The sequence below is a fragment of the Furipterus horrens genome, unplaced genomic scaffold (assembly GCF_987537825.1).
Source record: "Furipterus horrens unplaced genomic scaffold, mFurHor1.1.pri manual_scaffold_3, whole genome shotgun sequence".
Classification (NCBI taxonomy): Eukaryota; Metazoa; Chordata; class Mammalia; order Chiroptera; family Furipteridae; genus Furipterus; species Furipterus horrens.
In genome coordinates this window covers 148558596-148585183 of record NW_028327173.1, presented here as the reverse complement: position 1 = coordinate 148585183, position 26588 = coordinate 148558596, and the positions used below count along the sequence as shown (strand labels likewise).

At 44.8% G+C, this 26588-nt stretch overlaps 1 protein-coding gene across 1 annotated transcript in view; it reads left to right on the top strand.

The window, feature by feature from the left end:
- EHD4 (EH domain containing 4) overlaps positions 1 to 26588 on the top strand; it is a 74261-nt gene that overhangs the window by 25418 nt on the left and 22255 nt on the right. The window contains exon 3 of the mRNA XM_090270459.1: positions 1481 to 1578. Within this exon, the coding sequence (XP_090126585.1) occupies positions 1481 to 1578 (98 nt within the window). The remainder of the gene's footprint in view (positions 1 to 1480; positions 1579 to 26588) is intronic.

Genomic DNA, 26588 nt, shown 5'->3' with positions numbered 1-26588 from the left:
TTGTGCTTCAACTTTTCTAGCTACAAAATGATCATATCTTTCCCACATCATCCTGAGCTGACTTAAAAATCTAGGAAAAAAATGTATGAGAAACTTTTCCTGAGCACCGTCAAAGATAGTTGTCTTGAAAGATCAGTAGTTACAGCAAAAGCTCAGGGCTGCTCCCCACCCCACCCAAGCCCTGCCCACTGCGCTGTCCACTGTGCACCATGAAGGCGGGCAGGCAGTCCTGTCCTGCATTCCCAGCATATTTACTTTCTGAGTAATCCTGAATGTAAGAATCGAGCTTTCACCAAGAGTTTTCAAGCTTTCTGCCCACACAGATAGAGAAGTTAGCATTGACAATATAGGAAAAGCAGAGGCTTCCTTTTCCTGTACAGTTTCCACCTTAAAACATACACAGTGCCTGCAGAAGACCCACCTCAGGCTCTGTTGCCTGGGGTGCAGAACAAAGCCTTTCCCTTTGTTCCTCTAGTGTTAGACAGCATATTAGAACTAAAAAGACTCACCAGCTCCTGGTCCAGCTGTCTCCATGTACATATGAGGAAACTGAGGCTCGGAGAGGGAAGTCCTTGTCCAGGGTCCCACAGCAGTTTATGGACAACGGCTGGACTGAATCTGAACCCAATCTGCTGACCCCCAGACCACATTATTCCTGCTGCTGTGTGAGGCCGCTATTTCTGTGAGGCCTACACCAGGGCCGCCAACTAGAATCATAGGAGGGAGAGCAGAAGAAGGAAGAGGAGTGACGGATAAGGAAGGAGGCTTGGAGAAGCTTGACCAGGTCCCTCTCCCACCCTGCCCTTTCGTCCCCTTATAGGGCAGCTCTAGGACTCAGAAGCACCTGGAGGATCTGGGGGGTTGCCCACAGGTGCCTGCCGCACCCTGAGCCTGAAACCGTAGCACGTGCCAAGCTTGGTGCTGAGTGCTTAGGGCATCAAACAGTGAAAACAGGCCCCAGTACCTCCGAGGTCACTTTAGGGATCAGGCGGGGGCTGGCAGGGAGCTTGAGATGCTCCAGCATGGGATTCCCCAGGAGAAGAAGTTCAGGATGCTTGGCCAGGGAGCAGCATGGAGGAGGTGCAGGTGAGGCTGACAGGCTCTGGAGTCAGGCTGACCTGGGGTTAAGGCCTGGCTCTGAGCGACTCTGAGTAAGTTACTCAACCTCTCTGAGGTTAATAGTAATTCTTCCTCTGGAGGTTAATATGAGGAACAAATGAGATGATGTTTTAAAATACCTAAGTGTTCAATAAACATTTGTGAAATGAGCAGTAAGAGATCTGGGGGCAGTTAGCAGCAGGTGCCAGGGCCCCTCCCGTACCTGCCCCATGGACAGTAGCACCAGCGGAGGTCCCATCAGTCCCCTACAAGCCCCCACTTTACAGCAGATGACGTTGGTAGCCCAGAAAGGCCAAGGAGCTTCATCATTACAACACACTACAGTGCAGTTTCTGATCCTACTTTGATCCCTTTCTTCCAGATTCATGTGCTCCCAGCTGCCCAATCAGGTCCTGAAGAGCATCAGCATCATCGACAGCCCTGGCATCCTATCTGGAGAGAAGCAGCGCATCAGCCGAGGTTAGTGCCCACCCCGCCTCACCCCTCACCCCATTCTGGCTGAGGCTATCTGTGCCGCTGGCAGCATATTTCTGTCCCCATCATATTCTCTCCATGCTCCAGGACAACCCCGGCATCCCTGGGCAACCCCAGGCTCCAGAGCTGAAGGGGCCCCCCAAAATAACCAAGAAGTCTGGCTAACCATTCACTTAGACACATATGACTAAAAAATAAAGGAGGCAAACTAATGACAACAAGAGAGAGGGGCTTCCCAGCGGCTCTTCCTCCCTCCACCTCTGGCACAAATCCACCCAGGTGCCTCCTCAGCGTCCTCCCATCGAGTAAGCGTTTACCGGTATGTCCTTGGCGCCAGACACTGTTCTGTGCACTGAGGGTGCAGCAAAAACACGTGCAGCTTCTGCCCCTGAGGAGCTGCTCTTCTCTTAGAGGGTACAGACGTTAACTGAGTTTTCACAGAAGTAAGTGGAAAACGAGAGCTGGGATGAGCACTCTGAGATGGGGGCTGTATATAAGGTATAAGGGGACCTGGCCTGGCCGCGGGTGCTGGGCAAGGCTCCCCAGACGACATGCATTTGAGCCAGAACCTGGAGGATGACCAGGAATTACCTAAGGGCAGCACGGGCAGGAAGGAGATTGACTGTGAGGTACTCAGAGGAGACTGATGAAGAACATAAAATGCTTGTGAAGAACAGTGACATCTGGGTGTCTTTAGCCTTTAGGAAACAAGTAACTGTTTCCAGACCCTTGCATTGTGGTTAAACAGATGGGCCTGCTCTCTCCCCTACCCTCTTGCTGAAAGGGGGCATCTGGGGCAGACCAGAGGACACAGTTGGTTTAGAGAAAGGAAATTCTCGATTGGGAGGGCACCGTGATGGATTCCTGTGGTCACAGAGACAGGTCAAGTTCCCTTCATCCTGGCCCTTGAAACAAAAGAGAGTAGTTTCCGCAGGCTTTGCTGGGAGGGAGAGCATGGAGCAGATGAATTGCTGCTGTCACTTTTCACTGACACCTCTTCATCACCCCTGGAACAGCAAGTCAGTAACACCATTTTGAGAGTGTGGGCCTGCCAGGGTTGAGCAGTGACCCATCTGGGGTGGCAGCCACGGGTTATGGTCACACAGTGAACTCCCTCAGTGCTCCCAAAGCAGAAGTGTAGTTACAGAAAGAAAGAGCCAGAAAGAGCTAGAAAGGAAGGGTCCCGTGACAAGATGCATAAAGGGCTCCCTGGGTCTGCACGCCTTCCTTTCTCATGGCGTCCCAGAGACGCTGGCTGCAGCCTCCATGGACTGGCTGAGATCTCGGCGCTGCCTAGTGCACCCTCACCCATCCGGCCCGGCACACGGTGGCCTGCAGGCTGCCCTGAGGCCTCCCAGAACGTTACAGCGAAGGTCAACTTAACACTATTCTTTTTTTGTAAATATCTCTGTTTACTTTATTTCCTGTTATAAAAGTAATGTTTATTGTAAAGGATTCAAACAATGAGTAGGTTGTACAAAAATCTCCCTCTGTCACAAATAACAATTATTAATGGTTTTCTTTGGCTCCTTAGAGACATTTCTGTATGCATACATAACATATCATTTTTATCAGACATGAGATTACTATGCACGTTTTCCACAACTTTATCTTTACCTAATAGTCTATCACAGACATCATTCAATGCCAGTATATTTAAATTACTTTATTCCATTTAATAGCTGCTAAGGCTCCATCAGAGGGACATAATATAGTTTGTTTGTTTTAACTAATTTGTGGATATTGTGATGGTTCATATTTTTTCTACAAATAATGCTTATAGATAAACACCTTTTGCATAGCTTTACAGCTCAGTGCCAATAGATTTTTTAAAAGAGCCCGTTTAGGACCATTAACTTGGCCCCATGAAAGATGCTCTGCAGATAAAATGTTTTGTTTTAAAAGGAAGATAAGCAAGCCCATGTTCCATGGCTTTTCCGAGCTGCCCACGTTTCACCACTTCTGCATGTCTGACCAAAGCATGCTGGAGAAGTATGTCCTCCTGGCAATAAGTCCTCTTTTCACCTCAAAGTTTTAAGACCTAGATTATAGCTTCAAGCTTATCCATTTCTTTGGCCAATTCTAGTCACCCATATTCTTCAGGATTTCTTCTTTGCTCAGTAATTATGTGTCTTCCAAACTGTAGCTCCTTTCCAGAGTGTAGCATGGCTGTTGCTTTCAGGATGCCTTGGAGATCAGTTTCTTTTAACCCTTTATGATAACCTGACTCATGTCCTGGTCTGGCTTACTGTGATGTGTGCTTACTCACATCCTATGCACAAAAATAGCACATATGGTTCCAGTCAGTCGGCTGGTCCCGCCACCCTGAAAGACGTAGCAGCTGGTGAGGAAGGGCTGGGAGCTGCAGGTAGGGACAGCGCTACGCACGGGGCCAGGGTTCCCACGTCTATGTATTACGCCATGTTTGGGCACAGTTGATGGAGTCACTCAGCTGATAGTTCCAACACATTAACCCCAAAGAATATATTGTTTTAGAGCTGCTTCCACTTAAACTATTTCAAGCAGTGCTACATTTTCACACCCGCTCGTATCCCCTACACCCCTCCAGCTTCCTAAATCACAGCACCTCGTTTGTCAGGCTTTAGTCAATGTTGAATGAGGTCGGAGGTACAGAACACTGGACACATCTGCATTGACTGAATCAGCAAAGTTGTGCCTCCCTTACGGGTGTTTAGCCTGTGAAAGAGGAAAGGTGGCAGCTGCTATGCCTTCTCCTTGTCCCTTCACGCAGTCAGCGGGTTAACCTTCAATAGGCAGTCTCATCAGGTAGGCCCCTCCTACACATCTAAGGCCTCTCCTTGGAGCGTGCGTCCATGATGGTGGTGTGGCAACGGCCACTGTGTGTTAAGCCTTTGCAGTGTGTTGACCCTGTGCTCACCATTTAGGATTTGTATCTCCGTTACACACTCATGCCCAGGGCCGAAGCTGAGCCCTGGCCAAGACAGCCCTCCTTGCCCTCCCTACCCCTGGAAAGCAGAGCCTTCCAAGGATCATGAGAATTCTTTCCCCAGCTACTGGGCAGACGGGTGACAGAGCTTGACATCTGGGGAGTGGACATCTGTTGACAAAGTGCTGCTTTCAGAGAATAGGCCCAGGGGATGAGTGCTCGGCAGTTGCTGGAGGCCGAAGCTGCGGTGTGGGCCCAGTCACCCTCTAGCCTCCGGGGCTGACAGCACGCTGGACATGAGGCGCAGCTGCAGGAGGAGGTGGCGAGTGTGTGGTAACTGCTGAGCAGTCCCCAAGAGGGCCTGCGACTGAACGACACCTAGAGTTCTCCCCATCGGCCTGGGACAAGTGAGGTGGCAGGTGGGGTGGTGGAGCATTGTGCTGTTTTGCTGGGGGTCAAATGGGGAAGGAGGGTCCTGAACTGGGAGCTGGCGTTACATCATCACCAGCTGCCCTCGGGAACCTCCAGGGCATTTCCCAGGTGTCCCAGAGCTCTGGAGACCAGATGGACTAGTGAGGGTGTATCTGCAGGAAGCAGTCCTGGTGCCTTAGTAGTGAAAGCAAAAATGGAGACTCTGAACCTGGGCTCAGTCATGTGCCTCACCTCACCTGTGGCTCATTCTTCCTTGTTCAGGCTTCTGTCTCGTGACATCACAATGCTGGTTCCTTTTTATTCTGTGCCGAGTAGAGGGGGCAAGTGTGATTACAAGGAGGACATGCATTTCACAGACATTGCTCTCCTCTGGACCAAAGTTATAGGTGACAAGAAGAAACACTTGACATTTCTACACGATAGTTAATATTTTGCAGTGTTAGGTTTGAGGTGAAACATGGTAAACTGACTCTCATGTTAGATGTGACCTTTACCAATTAGAATATGTCCTAGCACTGCCTTCTCATCAGGTCACCGCACCCCTCGCTTCCCCGCTCCACACTCCAGAAAAGTCAGGATGCAGAGCCAGCGTTTGGCGGGAGTGAGTCTCCTGTTTGGGAGCTCTATAAATAAAACCCACTAGGGTAATTGCTTTTGAAACAATTTTTAGTATTCTATTTCATATGAAAACCCGTTACCCTTCAGATATCCTTCACTTAATTATAGTTGGTTTAAAATCTTTAGGAACAAAAGATTGAGCTTAGTTACTAAACTATAGCTTTCTTGGCTGACATAAAGAATTCCCATCAAGCAGGGATAAAATGTTCTGATATAATAATAATTTTATTCTAATCAAGTAATAGCTACCTATAAGTCCTACAAACTTTGCTTGATTCTTTTCTTGTAGCCAATCAAAGAATATCTGGATTCTTAAGAATTTTTAGATAATTTTTTCGAAAGTGGGTGGGTGAGACCTGATTGGTTCACTCTTGAGAAACATTCTTTGCCCCTGAGGACAGCATCCAGATTTTTGACTCTTATATGATAAGAAAAGAGCATATGTATTCACACATCCTTATTTTTATTCTCATTCTCTTATAATCCTGGCTCCTGTACTGTTTGTATCCTACAATACTGTTTACTTTGTGCTGAATGTAAACATCATCTAGGATTTATTTCTGGACCTGGCATGAACCCAAGTGTGTTCCCAACTACTAAGTACAAACCTCTGGGTTCTGTCTCCCTCGTACTGACCCTGTCTGAGAAGAAGACCACTGTGAAAACTCTATCGTGGCAACTGGTGGACCTGTTTTAGCATATTAGCATTTGGAAGCTGCTGTTGGAGCAGCAAATAACTATTCCTGTGATGTCCTGAGAGTATAAGGTTCTTTGTAGTCTTCAACAGACCGGACTTTGGTAACAAAAATAGTACAGTTTTTCCCTTTTAAAAGCTTAACTCTAGAAGAAAAAACTCTTGATCTGAATTTTCTAACAGTTGTGCCTCTTCTCTCAGGATCGAGAGCTTGTCAGATGAAAGGTAAGGGTGTCTTCAGTGTAAGCTGTTTCATTACCAGTCAATGACTAGAACTGAGAAGCCAGTGAAAAAGAAAAGGGCAGAAGAGGTACGGCCTGTAGGAACAATAAATAGTAGTCATGCATGAAACAGAAAGGACCTCACCGCACTTCAAATAGCATAACACACGTAACATCAGTGTCAAAATCATTGATCACTGTTTTAACACTTACATAAGGACATCCTTTGGTCCTCCTGATTTTGGCAACTTTAAGCGAAGTCCTCAAATAGAAAAAAGATATCTGAAAACTGACAGGTAAACATGAACAGGCAGTTTCAAGGGTCTGTCCGCACAGCTACAGTGCCCAAACATAGTATCAGACTTGGGAAACAGGGCATAGAAAAACCAACCTGTAATTAAATAAAGTTGCAGAAAAAATAGAGAAGGCAAAAACAAACCATAATCAGGGAAGTACAAACACACCTACATGGCATTTTTTTTTTTAAACAAGAGAAAAGACTGGATTTTGAAGGCTGCTCAAGAAAGAAAAGTGAGAAAACATTTAGAAGTGTACAGAGAATGACTTTCCTCACAGGCTTTGGGAATGAAAAGAACTAGAGAGGAGAACACATGTCTTCTCCCCTAGAGCAGGATGTTAGCCAGGTTCACCAGCAGCAAAGACCCAGTGGAGTAAAGAGACTTGCGAGGCCACCAGCTCCCGGGCCGGGCAGTGATGGCAGGTGGTGCCTGTCCTTGCTGTGGGCCTCGCGGCCAGGCTGTAGGTGTAAGCACCAAGCTGCAGGAACCATTCCTGAGAGAGACCTGCGATGCCTGCCGAGTACCCTGGAACAAGGAAGTTCAAGCCTTATTTGGGTAGTATTATAAATAAGAGAAGAAGTAATAATTAAATAAAGGGGGGGCGGGGCATTGTGGATCAGCGCTATCCTCTCCCTCATTCCCATCACCATGCAATTACAGATACAGCTCAGGACAGTCTCAGCTTTGTAGCAGCACCACAGAGCCTTTCTCTCATCTACACTAATCAGCCTATAAACCCAGAATCAAACAAATTAGTTTCCTTGGTCCAGTCAAGGGATTGAGGTCTCTGGAGGCTGTCTTACGTCACACAGGGAGTGCATGGACAATAGAGTTGAACTTCCTGGGTTCCAGCCACTTACCAACCATGTGGCCTTGGAAAAGTTGTTAATCTTTTCTATAAAATGAGGATAATAGTACCTACCACATAATGTTGTTGTAACTGAATTAATACATAGGACATAGAAAATAATGCCCAGCCTAGCTCATAGTAAGTGCTCAATAAATACTAGCTGTTCTTATCTTCATTATCTCATTGTATTGGTGTTGTTATTGTTGAAGGTCAGAGTTTTCAAAGGCTAAATTTAATTAACCTTTATATTGGTTTATATTGGTTTTTGGTCTCATAAAGTCTTCTTTCTCATAGAGTAGGGGAAGCTTTTGTCAAGATATTTGAAATAGGAAGTTTGTTGTATAAGAACTGAACATGTCAGGTAGGCGTTTTGTACTTCCCTGATTATGGTTTGTTTTTAGATGTGTTTCTCCCTTTTTTTCCACATTATCTCAGTCATTTTACTGATTTTAATTGCTTTTCAATTTTGATGTCGTTATGTCTCACAGGAAGTAGAAAAGAGAACAGTCTAATTGATTATTCATTTTAAAAAATACTTAATAGAAAAAGAATTTTAAAGTAATAGTGTGGTGGTATGATCTTTTTGGCACTTCTTTATTTTAGAAGTGATGGTATAAAAAGCAATGGGTAGTATTAGGGGCATGCTAGAGGCTACTCATTCAACCCATATTTATGTTGATTATCTACCAAGTGCCAGGCACTGTCCTGGATGCCAGATTAAGCAAGTGAGACACAGGCCCTGGCCAGGGTACTCACATACTGTTGGTGTGACTGGACCTCCAACAAGCCTTCTGACCCTGTACATTAATAGAAGTTCTGATCAAGAAGCACAGTGAACAAAGGGACCTCACCAGCCTCCAGCCGGTGGGGTAGGAGATATGCAGAGTCAGCAAAGCTACTAAGAGAAAGGGCTCTTCTTTCCCTACTTTTTCCTTTTTATTTGCATTTTATCTCTCTTTCTCACTCTCTTTTAAAACAATTCAGTGATTTTTTTTTATATTTACGGAGTTAGTTATGCAGCCATTGCCTCAATTTTAGAACATGTTCATCACTGCAAGAAGAAAATTTGTATTCATTAGTAATCACTACCCAGCCTCCTTCTCCCACAGACCCTGGCAACCACTATTATACTTCCTGTCTCTATGTATTTGACTGTTCTGGACATTTCATATAAATGGAATCATACAATATGTAGCCTTGGTGTCTGACTTCTTCCACTTAGCACAGTGCTTTCAGGGTTCATCCATGTACTAGCATACATCAGTATTGCATTCCCTTTTATGGTTGAATAACATTCCATTGTATGGCTCTACCACATTTTACTTTTTCATTAGTTGATGGACACACATTTGGTTTGTTTCCACTTTTGGGCTATTATGAATTCATGTGCAAGTTTTTGTAGAAATCTATGGTTTTAATTCTCTTGGGGTATATACCTAGGTGCAGAATTGCTGGATCATATGGTAACTCAATATCTAATATTTTAAAGAACTACCAGACTGTTTTCCAAAGTGACTCCATTGTGTTACATTTCCACCAAAAGTATGTTAGGGTTTAATTTCTCCCCATCCTCGTTAACACTGTCGTTTTGATTAGCGCCATTTTAGTAGGTATGAAGTGGTATTTTTTTACAGTTTAGGTTTGCATTTCTCTGATGACTGGTGATGAACATCTTTTCATGGACTTTGTTGGCCACATGTGTATCTTCTTCGGAAAAATGTGTTTGCAGATCCTCTGCCCATTTTTAATTGGACTGTCTTTTTATTGTTGAATTTTAACATTCTTTATACTATATACTAGTCAAATATATGACTTGCAAATATTTTATTTTATTTTCTAGGTTGTCTTACACTTTCTTTATAGTATTGTCTGAACCACAAAAGGTTTTAATTTTAATGAAGTCACTTGTGTTTTGGCCTAACCTAAGCTCATGAAAATTTACTTCTATTTTTTTCTAAGAAGTTTATGGTTTTAACACTTATGTTTAGGTCATTGATTCATTTTAAGTTACTTTTTCTATATGGTGTGAGGTTAGGGTCCAACTTGATTCTTTTCATGTATATATTCAGTTGTCTCAGCACTATTCGTTGAAAAGACAACCCAGTTGATCCTTGAACAACATGGGCATAAAACTGGACCTGCATCGTTCAAATCCATGTTGTTCAAGGGTCACCTCAACTTCCATGATTGAATTGTCTTGGCTCCTTGGCTAAAAATCAGTTGGCTATAAATGTGAAGGTTTACTTCCAAACTCTCAGTTCTATTTCATTGATCTATATGTCTGAGCCGATGAAGTGAGTCTTCTTGATCAGAGCCTGCAGGTAAATGTGTGCAGTCAGATAGGGTGAGATGATAAAGTGAGACTCTCACTGCAGCACCTGTCTGGTTCAGAGTCAAGGGAAGGATAACTGGGGCCACCCTTACTATTGTTATTCTCTCCCAGAGGGCAGAAAGAGTGTGTGCAAGGACCTGGGGAAATGTGGGAGCTCAGGGCCCTTTGGGTGAGTACAAGTTATGCTCGAGGCTGGAACTGGGGTATGTGGCAGGTGAGCACACATGTCAGGAGATGGTTTTGTCCTAAAGGCTGCATGGAATATGGAGGGGTGCGAGGTAGCAGATGACATGGCAGAGAATTCTGTAGAATAGAACATATGCCCACAGGCTTGGATGCATTATGAAGCTGTTTTTATACTTAGAGTTTGAACTGAAGAACTTGTCTCTGAGCTTTGTTTGAATTTGGCAGCAACAGAAAACTGTCCGTCCGCCGGGGCCAGGGTCGACCGCTGATGATTTGTTGTCAGATCCTGTTTTCTGGCCAGTATTAAGGCCAGTCTGAAGTTGGGTTGTGAGGTCCTGGACATCACTCGCTTCCTTGGCCTCCAGCAGGAAATCCTGGCTGCTTTTTTTGTGGGGGAAGTTGCTGACAAACACATTCAGGCTCCTTTTCCGCCGGTGCCCGGGAAATTCCACACTACAAGTGTCGCTGCCTCTGCCCCTAACGTAAGCGCGTCATTGCCGTGACTCAGGATGGCATTTGCCAAGCCCCAGCAGCTATTTCTCATTACTGTTAATAGTTTTAAATGTATACCTGATCATGAAACATGAATGACCTCTTTGACCCAAACTCCAAACCTACCTAGACTCTTAAAGGAAAAACAAAATTGGGGGGAAGCTGAGAAAAGGGCACTTCTCTTACCTTCCATACAGAGCAGTTCATGATCCTAAAACATTTCACAGACATTGGGATACAGAGATTAATCCGAGAAAAGGTTTGCCCCTTACTCTTTTGAGCACTAATTGCTAATACTTAGTGCATTGTTGAGTGCTTTCCATATGTTGTTAACTCATTTGCTCTTCACCAAAGCTTTATGAGGTAGGAACTATTATCCCATTTTATAGGAGAGAAGACTGAGGCACCAAGAGGTTAAGTAATGCTCCTCTAGCCAGTATGGGAACTAGTCTCCAAAGCTACCTGTTGCTCCCACCATACCCACCACCATGAACCACACCTCCCAGTATTCATGCCCTGCTGTAGTCTCCTCCCCTTGATTCTGGGACAGCCTCCTGATTCATGTTTTGATCAGTAGAATGCAGCACAAGTGACTCTTTATGACTACCCAAGTTTAAATCATAAGAAGCCCTGAGGTTTTCACCTGGATGTTTTGGCATGTTTGTTCTGGGGAAGCCAACTGCCATCCAAAAAGTCCAACCACCCTGAGACCACCATGCTGTGTGGGAAGCCCAGACTAGTCTCATGGAGAGGCAGGAGGCTTCGGCAGCCTGCCCCTGTTCCAGCTAACACAGCTGAGATGAGAGGGAGGAAGTCATCGTGGATGACCAGCTCAGTGGAGCCTTCAGATGGCTCCAGCCTCAGCCTCCATTGACTATCACCTCATGACAGACCCTAGTCAGGAACCACCCACCCTGCCCAGTCAATCCTCAGACCAGAGAAAACAGTAAGTTGTTTAAGCCACTAAGTTGTTTGTTTTTTTTAAGTATATTTTATTGATTATGTTGTTACAGTAGTTCCAATTTTTTTCCCCTTTGCTCTCCTCCGCCCAATACCCTCTTCCCTCCAGCAGTCCCACCCCACTTAGTTCATGTCCGTGGGTTGTGCATATAAGTTATTTGGCTTCACCCTTTCCTGTATTATTCTTAATTTCCCCCTGTCTATTTTGTACCAACCAATTATGCTTCTCAATCCCTGCATCACATCCCCATTTCTCCCCTTCCCCCCTCCCAGCTGATTCTGTTCCTATTCTGGTTTGCTTATTTGGATTTTCTTTTCATTTTTTAGATTCAGTTGCTGATAGTTGTGAGTTTGTTGTCATTTTACTGTTCATAGTTTTGATCTTCTTTTTCTTAAGTAAGTCCCTTTGACATTTCATATAATAATGGCTTGGTGATGATGAACCCCTTTAGCTTTACCTTGTCTGGGAAGCACTTCATCTGCCCTTCCATTCCAAATGATAGCCTTACTGGATAGAGTAATCCAGTTGTAGACTGCTTTTCATCACATTGAATACTGCTTGCCAGTCCCTTCCTGCCTGCAAAGTGTCCTCTAAGAAATCAGCTGATAGTCCTATAGGCACCCCCCTGTAGGCAACTCTCCGCCTCTCTCTTACTGCCCCCAGGACTCTGTCTTTATCTTTCACCTTTGGCATCTCAATCATGATGTGTCTTGGTGTGGTTCCCTCTGGGTCCAGCTCGCCCGGGACCCTCCGTGCTTCCCAGACCTGTATGTCCATCTCCTTCACAAAATTTGGGAAGTTTTCCTCATTTTTTTCAATTCTTGCTCCCTCATTCTGCACTGGTTGACTGTTTTTTCCTTCTTTATGTTCCAAATCATTGATTTTAACCCCAGTTTCCTTCCCTTCACCATTGGTTTTGTGTGGATTGTCCTTCATTTCATTTAGCATAGCCTTCTTCTCTTATGCGTTTGCCATACTCAAGCCTATCTGTCAAGCCTGTGAGCATCTTTATCACCAGTGTTTTGAATTCTGCATCTGTTAGGTTGTCTATCTCCTCATCTGTTAGGTTGGCTATCTCCTCATCACTTAGTTCTCCCACTAGAACTTTGATCCATTCCCCCTTTTGGGCCATACTTCTCTGTCTCCTCATTCTGACAGGCTCCTGTGTTTGTTTGCCTCCGCGTCCCAGGTAGAGCTGTCGCTCCTGTTACGTTGTAAGGAGCAGAGCCTTTGGGATTCATCAGTACAGGGTGACCTTTTTCACCACGTTGTGGCACTGTATGTGGGGGAGAGGTCCGAGAGGGAACAATGCCACCTGCCCAGCACTCACCCCTTTTCCAGGCACCTCTCCCACTTCCACACCAGACTGGTGCCCCTCTAGCTGCTGCCCTGGTTGTCGTTCCTAGAGTAGGTGGGTCTGCAGACATTCTAGACCGCGGGGGCCCTTTAAACAATCAGACTCTGCTGAGAGACCGGCAGTTTCTGCCTCCACCCCAAACCCCACTGATCTGCAGTCAGAAGCAATGAGGCTTGATTTTCCCCAGTGCTGGGACCGTGAGCTACTACCTGTTTCCCCAAAAATAAGACAGTGTCTTATATTAATTTTTGCCCCTAAAGATCATGCTAGGTCTTATTTTCAGAGGATGTCTTATTTTCGGGGAAACACAGTAGGTCCATTGAGGACCTGGGAACACTCCGCAGGTTTCCCTCCTGACTTTAAAACGTGTAACTTTGCTTTCTGCCGCTGCCACCGCTGCTGCTGCCACCACTGCACCGCGTCCTCTCCGCCCCGTCTCCACCCCTCCTACCTGTCTGGATGAGTATTTCTTCTTTATATCTTTGCTTGCTGGACCTCCATGCAGTTTGATTTTCTGAAACTTCTGGTTGTCTCTAGTTTTGAGGCAGTTGTATTCCTTCTTAGTTGTGGAGGGAGACACAGCATGTCTGTCTACGCCTCCATCTTGGCCGGAAGTCCTAAGCCACTAAGTTTTAAGGTGATTGATAACCCAAACAACTAGTAAGTGGCTGAATGGGATTCAAATCAGGCATCCTGGTTCCAGAGCATGTACCGTTAACTACAAGAGACAAGGACACAAACCAGGGGTACATCCCCACCAGCCCCCTATCTCCCACCAAACACACACACACACACACACACACACACACACACACACACACAGAGAGAGAAAGTAGCACTGGGGAAGGGTACCATGTGGTGCAAGTTTCCATGTAATTGATGTTTTTCCCCTACAATACCAAAATTTCTGGGGGGTTTTCTTTAGTGCTTTTTGATGGTAATCTTTGGGAAAGACAGTACACACTGTCCTGCATTCTCATGCAAAGGATAGTGGGAAGGGGAAGAGGTTTGCTTACATTGAATGTCTGCCATACACCACACTCTGCTAGGTGCCTCCTGGTCCATTTCTTAAGCACATACCATGTGTTGGGTAGCAGGTGCTTCAGTTTTAACATCAGCAAAACAGGCCCTGTCTCTGCCTTCCTGGAGCATACACTGGGGGCCAACGGATGAGCCCAAACACAAGTTAAAACAAAAACTTTAAGAAAACAATAGTTGAATCCCACATCAGGGCCATTCTTTATTATTATTTTTTAACCCTTACCCAAGGATATGTTCATTAATTTTAGAGTAAGAGGAAGGCAGGGGGTGGGGGGAGAGAAACATCAATGTGAGAGAGACATCAATTGTTGCTTCCCACACATACCTTGACCAGGGATGAAACCTGAAACCTAGGCATGTGCCCTGACCAGGATTGAAACCGCAGCCTTTTGGTGTGTAGAACAGCGCGCTCCAACCGAGCCATCCGGCCAGGGCGAGGCATTCTTACTTTAGATGGGAAGTGAGAAGAGGTCTCTGAGAAGTGACATTTAGACTCAGACTTAAAGAATAAAAGGACCAGCCTGGCAGGGAGTTTAGGGAAAGGCATTGCAGGCAAAGGCCAGAGGTAGGTAAGACCCGGCAGGTTCAGGGACCGTTGGAGAAGCGGTGGGCAGTGGGGTCAGTCAGGCCTGCTGATGTGAGCTGTTGGCCCTAGGGAAGCCTGTCTGAGAGAAACAGGAAGCCATTGAACAATTATCTCATAACCTCTTCTTGATTATCCAGAATTATCACTATGAACATCCGGGTGTTCTTCTACTAAGAAAGATAAAACAAGCACTGGGTCTGCCTCTTATTTTCTGTGGGTTCATTTGGTTGGTTGATTTTTGTCTCCCCTTGACACTAGGCCATCACTGTCATTTCTTCTGTCGTACCCCTTCTCAGGTCGCTCTCCCCCCTCCTCTCCCCTTCTGCCCTGTGCTACATGAGGCCGTGAATGATGAACTACTCTGGGGAATAATACACTTCTTCTTGGCCTCAGGGATAAACAGTTAACACAGGTTATTCCAGGGGACTCTGCGGTAGGCCCAGAAAGCTGACTCCAGGGATCCTGATGAAGGAGGTCCCCACTTGGAGGAATCTTGGGTAGCACTGAGCCTGCTCCCTCCTATGTCCTCTGTCACCTTCAAACCAAGTGAAAGAAAACACAATCACAAACTTGGAAAGCCCACCAAAACGGACTCAAGCTGTGTCCCATGTCTCCCATTTCACCAGTGTGAACACTGCCCTCAGATGACAGGATGGAAGATGTCAGTGAAAGAGGGGTGTCTCTGGGTGCGGTAAGAGGCTGCCCAGCCCTGGGCCGGGCACTGTGACCAGCCTGCATCCCCCCAGGAGAGGGCTTTGAAGGGGAGCAGAGGTGAGTCCCTCATGGTGACCAGGGGGCTGCTATTGCCTTAGCCAGGCGGGCAACCAACAGAGTCCTGGCCTGATGCCGCTATCCTGCCTGCACTGTCACTTGAAGTGGAGCATCCCCAAACCATTCTAGACCTCTTTGGAAGCTAAGATATTTAGGAACCCCTAAAGAAAAATAAAAGAAGGAATTTTTAAAAGATTTGTCATTTACATTTTCCAATGTTTAATGACATCACTGCTATAATGGGGACATTATTGTTATATGGTCTCCATCCCTATTGTGATGTGGCAAAAGCACCCCCCCCCCCATCACTGTGCACCAGCAAAGGCTTCTGGGTGGGAGAGGAGCAGGACTGGGCCGAGAAACACTAGCCTGAGACGCTTCTCTGCTTCCTTGGCTCTTCCACTTACCTGCCAGCTGGAAGACCTGGGCAGGTTACTCCACCTATGGGCCTCGGTTTTCTCTGTAAAACAGGAAGAAAGTCCTTTCCCTCACAGGGTTGGACCTTGTGAGGATCTGAAAAACCTGTGTAAATACCTAGGTGGATGTGGCCTGTGAAGCAGTGTAGTGAGGGGACCCGCAGTGTGCGCAGAAGTCAGGTTTCAGGCACTGGCGTCTGGCAGGCAGACGTCTCGACCAGGTGCATGTGGAACCGCGCTGCCTCTGGGTTTCCATGGACCCTCAGTTCATACTTTTAGAAAGTGAGGGAATTCTCCCTCCCAGGGTTGTTAGAAGAGAAACAATGTGTATAAACTGTGGAGCACAGACTTCTGTTGAATGACTGGTGGTCTTTGTTCCTGTGGTGGATCAGGGGTGGTCCTGGCATAGACTGACCAGCATCCGCCAACTGTTTCAGTTTCCCTGGGAAGGCCGATGGAGGCCGAGGCCGGAGACTCAGACAGACGAGGACTTGGCTCTTCCAGGGACCTCAAAACAGAGGGGGTGGATAAAGGGAAAGTCGGGGCTTGACAGCAGAGCTGTGGAAAGAAGGCCAGGAAGGGCTGGAGCTGGGGGAACCTGCTGAAGAGAATGGCCCAGAGGCGGTGCTCCCCAGCGGCCCAGGGCCCCAGGTCCTGACACTGTTCCAGTTCTTTTTGCCAACGTCCTCTTTCTCATAGGTGGGGCTGTTTCTCACATGTGCCAATGATGCAGTTTCCTCAAGAAACCTACCATTCGCCTGGATTCTTTTAGCCTCTTTCTGAAAACCACCGGCTGTTCGAATCCAAATCACAATGCAAAGCACAAGGTAGACCAGTGATTCAACATTTCGCCTTTCTCAGGTGTTCTTCAGGAGTACCACTGTTTTGTGCGAATGTGTGTATATGCTTGGGACAAAAAATTCAAGTTACAGAATGTTAGATGGTGAAGAGCATCTGTCCCATCCACACCCCCAAGTTCCTCTCCCAGAGCAAACCCTGGCAGCAGTCCCTTGGGCTTCCTCCCAGAGCAGGATGATCCCTGCACACTGCTCTGCACCAGGATTCTCCCACTTAGCAGTAAATCCTGGAGCATGTCCATGTCAGGACCCTAAAGCTACCCCCTTCTTATTCCATCATATAGATGTGCCAACATTAATAGCTGGTATCCTTTAGATGGGTGACATTCTGGCTGTCTCTAATCTTTTGCTGTTAGAAACAGTGCCACGGTGCATGTAGACAGTTTTGCACAATAAGGTGCAAGTGTAACTATAAGATACACTCCTAGTAGTGGAATTGCTAAATCACGAGGAACTGGTCTTTCACTGTGTGGCTGATGCCAAAACGCCGTCTCTGAAAGACGTGTCTAATTACCTTCCCACCAACAGTGCCGGGTGCTCGTTTCCACACACCCTTCCCCACGCGGGGCATTGCCAGTTTCTTTTCCCTTTATCTTTGCTTTATGTTTGCTTTATCTGATGGGTGAATGGCCTCTCATTAAAATTCTAATTTTCATTTCTCACTAGTAGTGTGGTTGAGCATCTTTTGATATTGACAAATCTTTTCAAAGTATTTCCTTTCTGAAAGTATTTGACCATTTTGAAATACTGTTGGTAACTATGTGGACTTTTATTTAGTAAAATAAATGAGTCATTTCTTTTTAATAAGGAAGCCAATGTGGACTCCCATGGTCTCCACCGACTTGATCTGTCTTTCCATCTATGACATGAACCCAGAAATAACTATCTCTGAGTAATAGTCTGGCTTTAGGAGCAAGTTAGCTGATCATTTAGCTTCTGGAGCCAGACTGCATGACTGGCTGTTGTCCAGACGTCCGCAGAGCACTTGCAGGCCTCTGGAGATGTTTAAAAGGAGGAACAGGGCAGGGCAGGGTGTTCAAGGTCAGAAGGCATTTCCATGCCCTTTGTTGATCCCAAAGTTGTCATCCTCCTGGTTTAACATTTCTCTTTAACAAATTGCAGCTTGACGAAACATTGTCTTTTTGCCCTTCTGAACCACAAAATGTCAAGGTGCGTTGAGGCCTTGCTTGTAAATACTTGGCCTCATCGCACTTGGGTGGAGTCTGTATACCATTGGCATTTTGCCTCAAGAAAATCCAACACAAGTACAAACTGACTGATTTATAGACATATTGTCCGAGGCTTTCTTGCCTAGGGTACACAAAGCCCACTTGAAAAGGAGGAATGGGAAATTTCCATGAGCATGACACTTGATTCCTGGATTCTACTAATTATAATAATAGAAGGTTGACTCTAATAACCTCTTAAACATCCTTGAAAGTCTCAAATTCTGACTTTTTTCTTGGCCATTTTTTTTCAGCACAGAGTTGTTTAGAGTTGGATGACAAGTAAATTAAACTTCAGGGCAACGAACTATCCCTATGGAAACATGAAGGACCTTTGGACTAGCCCAAAATGTCATAGCACATGAGTCCAGTGGAATGAACATAATAAAATGAAACTTGCTACTTGGTAATTTTATCATTTAGATTTAGTCATTGAGTATTCCTATAGCCACATAAATGGTTTTACATGCTAATGCTGGTACTGTAACTAGTTGATATCTACTATACAGACATGAAATTGAGTTTCCTGAAAATATGACTTTTTATTTTAGAAAAGCTTAATGTTCAGTACCACCACATATAACTTTAATTGAAGATCTGGAAAGCATCCTCACTGATCATCCAACCCAACACATTAGACGCAGAAACTAAGGCCCAGCAGCAAAGTAAAATGGCTGAGCCAGGACTTGCAGGTTTTTCGTGGTAGATTTTCACAAATTTCTGTCTCTATCAAAGAGCCTAAAATTCCTTGTAATGTTGTTGTCTGTTTCTAGGGCTCAGTCCTCTTTAAACAGATCTGCTTCTTAACCTAATTTTTAATCTGAGATGGAAAATGAGATCTGAAACTCAATTTCCCCTTTTACTTAGTCACGTGAACAGAGGCAGCAGCGTTCATCAGTCTAAAGAGTCAAGTCGAGCCTTTCTCTGTTCCCCGTCCTTGGTGTGGTGTGAAGCTGTGATGCGTGGTGCCTTCAGGGTCACGTGGCCCCCACCTACCACATCGTTATCTTCACAGCATCCTCCCGAGGAAGGAGAGACAGGCTGTGAGGCTAGCTTGTTTATTTTAGGAAAAGACAGGCACAGAAAAATTAATTCACATGGTCTTGGACCAAATTTCAAAGGGAGGGGGAATGAGGAGAGGAGATAAGAAGATAAACCCCAAGGCCCCCCAGGACAGGTTTGGTCCTAGATTTTATTTAAATTGTGGTATGTTCAACGGCCAAACCCCCTTCAGGCCAGGCACAGTGAGGCAGGGAGCTCTGTAAGAGTGAGGATTATTTGTAGCTAATTACATTCTCCAAGAATTGGCCATTATCAACAAAACGCCTTGGGGGAAGGGACGTTGAACCTCCACAAAAACAAATGAACTCACAACACCTGTGCCAATGTGGAGGCCACAGTATTTGTCCTCTCTGGGCAGCTTTGTTGATCTCCTGGGTGGGTGTAGTAGTAGCCCCTTGCCACCTGCCCCTGATGTGTCTGGTCAGCTGGGAGGAAGAGGGAGCCAGCTGGATAAGCCAGGGGAGGTAGTGAGGGTCTGCAGGAGCTAAGTGTCTGTGACTGGTTTTCACACCGCTTGTTCCCCTTGCTCTGCCTAGCATAGCTGATGGGGGCTGCCAGTCCCCCCAGGGCTTGTGTAGTTGCAAGACACTGCTGCACCCTCCTGGCTTCTTGAGGTGGCAGTAGGCTGGAAGCACTAGAAATTCAGCCCGCACCACTGAAGACACCACCTCAACATTGTTAGCCCAGCAGCATATGGACCAGTAATTTTTACAATATGTTCATTTTTTCTTATTACAAAAACACTTAGAAAACTACTTTTTAAAAAAAGACCAAAAAAGGAAAAAATAAAAACGATATCTTAATCCCACCATTCTGCTGTACATATGGTACAATGCCATGAATAAAAGCGCAGGCTCTGGGATGAGAATCCCTGGATTTGAATACTGGCTCCCCTGGGAAATAGCTGTGTGACCTTGGGTAAGTTATTTTACCTCTCTGAGTATCTGTACCCTTGCCTGCAAAGTGGAGATGATGATGATAGTACCTGACTCATGGGGTTATTGTGAGTATTATAGGAGATTCTATTGATAGAAAGCCCTCAGAGCAGTGTAGGAATGTTGATAGAGACCAGTAAATATTTGCCGCAAGCATTTATTTTTAGCTATTCTACACCAACCCCAATAACATTTTCAGAAACAGCCTTTTCCAGTTGCAAAGTAAACTGTGCCTGGCAACAATACAAGGACTCCTTGCACATGTTTAACTGAAGCAGCTGTTATTCTTAACTGAAGTGACTATTTTTGAAAATATATATTTAATACCTGAGCGATCCCACATATTTGATGTTTATTTTGAGCAGATTTGTACTTCCTATATTTAGTAACAGTCTTTTAAGAAATCCACAGTACTATTTAAGCAGATAAACCCTCTTAACTTACTAAAAAAAATCTATTACATTTCTTGTTCAAGTCAGTTCACTTCATTAAACAAAATTCTATTTTATTTTTAATTTAATTTAATTTTATTGTATTTTATTCACTTAACATACGAATCTTCCCTCTTAAATTTTTTAGTGTACAATAGCATATTGTTAGCTATAGACAAAATGTTGTACCACAGATCTCTAGAACTTACTCCTCTTGCTTAACTGAAACTTTGTGCCTGTTGAATAGTAATTCCCTATCTTCCTAGCCACTGGTCCCTGGCAACCACCATTCCACTCTATGAGTTCAAGTTTGATGATTTTAGATTCCTTATATAAGTGGAGGCATGCAGTATTTGTCCTTCTGTGACTGGCTTATTTCACTTAGCATCATGTCTTCCAGCTTCATGCATGTTGTGGCATATCACAGCATTTTCTTTATTAAGGTTGAATAGTATTTCATTGCATGTATACACCCCATTTTCTTTATTCATTCATCTGCCAATGGACAATTAGGTTGTTTCCACATCTTGGCTATTGTGAATAATGCTACAATGAACATGAGAATGCTAATACCTCTTCAAGATCCCGATTTAAATTCTTTTGGATAAATACCCGGCATGGGATTGCTAGATCATATGGTAGCTCTATTATTAATTTTTCAAGGAATAAACACAATTTACTGAAAACCTATTATGTTCAGTAGTAGAAAGTAGTTGTACAGTGATGAACTAAATGAGAGGTGGGGTATCTTCCCTCATAAAATTTCTGTCTTGTAATTACCAAATAAATATATCATCAGAGAGTATAAGTGTTAGGAAAGAAAAATTACTGATGCCATAAGAATATATATATGGGGAAGGGTGTGTAAGGGGAACAAATGGTAATAGGAAAAAATACAATAAAAAGTAAATTTCAAAAAAAGACTATATATATATATTGGAGATAGAGAAAAGAGGAGGACACGCCAGACAGAAGGGAAAGTCTGGGCAAAGGTGAAGGGACAGGGAAGTGCAGGATGCTTTTGGGGACAGCAAAGAGCACAATGCACTTTGGGTTTAGTAAGAGACTATGAGAAAAGGCTGGAGAGGTAAGGTGGGGGCAAGCGATAGACAATTTGTTCTCTAAACATTCATTCTAGACGTAATCAAGACATTCACAGTTTGGTAGATTCTGAGTCCTATGAAGGGGTGGGATCATCTGAGGGCTGGACAGAAGAGGAAGGAGCTGGGGGTGAGAGAGGCGGTTAAGTGGCACTGACAGCTTGCTCTCTCTCAGTGCCTGTCTGAACAGGGACAGGCTGTGCCAGACAGTTGACTGGGTGCTGCAGGGACGCAGAGGTAGACGTGGCATGTAGGGGGCCTCAGGGAGAGGCCAGTGTTACACAACAAACCTACGCAGTAAGTGCCGGGGCAGGGGTCTGAATGCCCTGGCATCAAATGGTAGCTGTAGCTCTGGGAGGGGCAGGCCAAGGCCCCACCAAGGAGAGTGGTCTGAGCAGCATCTTGGGCTGAGTCCAGCGAGGCAAGTGGCCTTGCTGCCCCAAGAATGCGGCTAGGGGCATGGGAGGGAGGACCTGGCCTCAGTTCTGGCTGTCTTCATTATCTTACATCCTTTTATGGACACACATCTTGTTTAAAACTCATGTAATTAGAAACTTGGCTCTGGGAATAAATTGAAGCATTATTTTTGTGTGTGTTGTTCTATTAAAAATATTCTGCCAATTTTGCTTCCTCTGGGCCTCCACCCTGTATTTACCTGAGCCAGGGGCCACTAGTCTAATCTCAGATGCCATTTCCTAGTGGGTGCCTTTGGCTGGGATGGAGACCAATTTCCATGGGGACTAGGACGGGAAGCCCATGATTGGGTGGAAGGGGCCCCCTTCCTTCCTGCCCCCTCCCTTTTTTCCCAGAATGTGAAGCCAAGAATGCCAAGCTGGGATCTTCCGCAGAACTAATTCTCTTTCCAAGCTCCCAAAGCTATAGAGCTTTTGGGTCCTTTTGCAAAGGTAGAAATTATATTTTTAAACATTGGACTGATTGTATCTCTGTTTTGTTCCAGGCTGATAAAAGTTCCATTGAGAGAGGGGGGAGAGGGGGGAGAGGGGAACAGAGTTAAAGAAGGGGAAGGGTCTAGTCAAGGAACTAGTATAAATGACCCATGGACATGGACAACGAGGTGGGGATTGACTGTGGGCCGGAAAAGGGTAGGGGAGAGCAATGGGGGAAAAAATGGGGCAACTGTAATAGATAAACAATTTTTTAAATTTTCCATTGGAAGATCTTATAGAACTTAAATGTCTATAACTGAAAGAATATATTTTTAAACAATATTGAGCACCATGGGAACAGCTCTATTATTATGTTAATTCCCCCACACACACACAAATACATACATATGAAGTCTGTTTGGAAAAAGCCCAGCCATTATTAATATAACGAGAACAGTTTGCATGATATCGATATAACCTGGCAGCCAAGGAGAGTGGACTGGAATGTGTATGTGTGAGCAATGACAACTTCACTGTGCTACTTAGTGGGGGCAGTAGGTGCTGTTGAGTGAGCGTGTGTACTGTGTGGCCATCACATTCAAAATGAACAGAGTAATGAACCTCCATCAAATTTTGCACCAAGCTTGAACATTCCTCCACGGAAACTATTCGGATGATTCAGAAGGCCGCAGCTATGGGTAACTGGTGATTGGCAGCTTCATCCCAACAACGCACCTGCTCATGCATCATGTCTCGTGCAGAGTTTTTTGGTAAAATATCAAATCACCCAGGTGACTCAGCCCCGCTATAACCCAGATTTGGCGCCCTGTGACTTCTGGCTTTTCCCAAAGCTAAAACCATATTTGAAAGGGAAGAGATTTCAGACCATCAGTGAGATTCAGAAGGATACAATGGGGCAGCTGATGGTGATTGGGATAACTGGTGAGGTCCCAAGGTGCCTACTTTGAAGGGGACTAAGGCATCATTGTCCTATGTACAGTGTTTCTTGTATATTTGATAAATGTCTCTATTTTTCATATTTCATGGCTGAATACCTTCTGGACAGACCTCATGGATACATGCAATACATCAGTATACATGCTCACATATATACACACATGTGCACACACACACATGTTCAGAGCATTCTCATCCCTAATCCATCACTATGAGAGGTTCTTTCCACGCCTAGGCAAGAAGGCAGGACACAGTGAAATTGTGTAACTCAGAATTCCAATGGACTAGCCAGATTTTAACATTAACTTTTTTGGTTAAGATTGATTTCAACTAACACTAAATTCAACTGCATATCAGCCATATTAGTTGCATGGTCCCCTTGATTAACAGATTTCAACTTCTGGTCAGTTCAGCAGTTTGTGGAAATGTATATGTATATATATTTTTAAAGATGTTATTTATTTATTTTAGAGAGAGGGGAAGGGAGGGAAAAAGAAAGGGGAGAAACATTGATGTGATTGATCAGTTTCCTCTTGTACACACCCTGACCAGGGACTGAACCCACAACCTAGGCATGTGCCCTGACTGAGAATCGAACCCATGACCTTTCACTATGCAGAACAATGCCCAACCCACTGAGCCACACCAGTCAGGGCCTGAGATGTATATCTTTAAACAAGTTTAGCAGCTTTGGGTTCTTTCTTTCCTCCCCTTTTTTTTCTCTTTTTTTTTTTTCTTCTTTTTCTTTCTTTCTTTTTTTACTGTTTAAGTCAATTTCATTGAACTATAACATAATAATGCACCCATTTTGATTGTATTTGAGTTTTGACAAATTTGCATACTCCTGTAAGCAATGTCATCAAGAAATAGAAACTTTCTGTCACCCTGAGAAGTTCCTTCTTTGTTCATTGCATCACTTGGCAGTCAGCCCCAGCCCCACTCTAAGCCACAGGCAACTGCCGATCTGTTCTCTGTCACTGTAGCTTAGCTTTGCCTGTCCTAGAATTTAGATTAAATGGAGTCACACAATATATACTCTGTCGTATCTGGCTTCTCTCACTAGGCATGATGTTCCTGAGGTGCACCCAAGTTGTTGCATGTGCCAGCTCATTTCTTTAATTGCTGAGTAGTATTCGCCTGTGTAGATGTACCACAGTTTATCCATTCACCTGTTCAGGGACATTTGAATTGTTTCCAGTTGGGACTGTTATGGGTAAAACTAGCAGCCTCAGTTTTATAGATATCTGTCCCTCAGCAACAATTCTAAGCACATCCTAGGCACCTGGTAATTATTAATTAATCCATTCTTTATGTTTGTATTTAACATGTCTTGTGAAATTCCAAGATGTTCAGTGTACTTCTAATTTCCAGAGAGACATGTTCCAAAACATTGGTTAAAGCCAGTTCTGGGAATTGTTCATACATTTCCACAGAAAACATTCCGTCCTTCAGGAAGCATTTGCTGAGACCTGCTCTTGGTGAGCGCTGTTCTGATGCTGGAGAGAACAGGGTAAGAAGGGGACCTGCCCTCAGATATGGCCCAGGAGGGAGACACCTGTGAACTAACACGGTGCAGTTCTCTGGGGGGGGGGGGGGGGGGGGGGGGCTATGAGACCCTTGTGGAAGCCCAAGAGAGCCAGGGTGGCTTCTCAGAGCCTGAGTCAGAGCTGTGGTGTTCACTCAGAGGAGGGCACCGGGTGAACAGTGCATGTCTGCACCAAAGACAGTCAACTCAAAATGCAAAGACACTGTGGGCCAAACGCAGCAGCAGCCAGGGGCCATGGTCCATCTGAGGACCACTGGTTTTCAACCCTGTTTTAAGTGGTAGTTCTGCCACAGACCTACCTCATGTTAATTTTGAGACCTGACCACCTCCTATAACAGAATCTTTGGGAAAATTCACTGCCCTCCTCCTACTGAGTAAGGTGTATGCCCTGAGTTATCCCAGCCAGTGTGGGTAAACACTGAGCTTTCTTAAGCCAGGAAGAGTCTGTGATAGAATCATAGATTTATTTTAGGTGCAACCTGGGGTCTTTAACACCAATTAGTAGAAATCTGTCCATTTCACAAGCAAGCGAAGAAAGGCCACTGGGCCTTTGTGAGTCCACTAGCTCTATTTATAGAATATGAGTGGCTCTCTGCTCAGTAGGCATCTTCTATTAGCTATTTTCTGAGCATGGGTCCTCTAACTGAGCTCATGCGTCATTGTGTTGTCACCTTTACGCTAATTAATTTTGTTTCTTTCCATGGTTGCAGACTATACTTGGCCCAGTCAGGCATACTTCAACAAATATTTATTGCACCTCCCACTATGCACTGGGCACTAGATACAAAGATTTTAAAATTAACTAGTAGATAACATTTTGGAGAGCTTCCTAGGTGCCAAGATGACTCTAAATGCTTCACATATATTAACTTCGCAGCCCCATGAGGTGTCTGGATACTATTATTAACTCCATTTTCCAGATAAGGAAAGGAGGCACAGAGAGGTTAAGTAACTTGCCCAAGTCACGGTATTAGTAAGTCATGGAACCAGGATTAGATCCCAGGCAACCTGAGTCCAAAGCCCACACTCATTACCACTGTCTCATGCAACCATGAGGAAGACATGGACCTTGCAGTTAAAGAAGTTATGGTCTAATGAGAGAACCTCACACATCCATCTGATGATAACACCCTGTGTAAGGTGGTGTGATAGGAGCACACGCAAAGGGCTCTGGGAGCTCAGAAGAGGGAACATTTAAGTCCACCTACAGCAGAGGAAAGAGTAGAAATAATAACAGCTTATACTGATTGAAAGTTTACTAAGTCTGAGCACTATATTGAGCATGTTGAAAGCATTTTCTTATGAAATCACTCAATAACCTGATTTTACACATGAGAAAATCGGGGTATAAAGAAGTTAAGTAGTAAACAGGGTTAACCCACGTGTCTTGAAGAATGAGGAGGATTTGGGCTGGATTCCCAGGTCCTAAACCAGAGGGAAAGGGTTTGCCAGGGCCAGGGCCCGGGCCCAGCATGAGCAACAATAGGGAAGCTTTTGTGAATTTTAAAATCCATCTTCAAATTAGCAGATTCAAAGCCCATTTTTCTTCAATTCCATGATGCACCATCTAACCATCTATTGGTAACTTTTTTTTACAATAAGAAGAAACTACTTTAAATGTGCTTTGTTTTGCTGACCAGCAATAACATAGACATACCTGCCATCCATGACTTAGTGTTCAGTCTAAGGCAGCGGTCCTCGTGCTGTACCAGGCATCAGAATCAGCTGGGGGGCTTATAACATGCTGCTCACCAAGTCCAACCCCAGGATCTAGAATCTGCGGTTCTAGGGAGGGGCTGGGAGTCTACGTTTCAGCAAGCCTCTTAACTT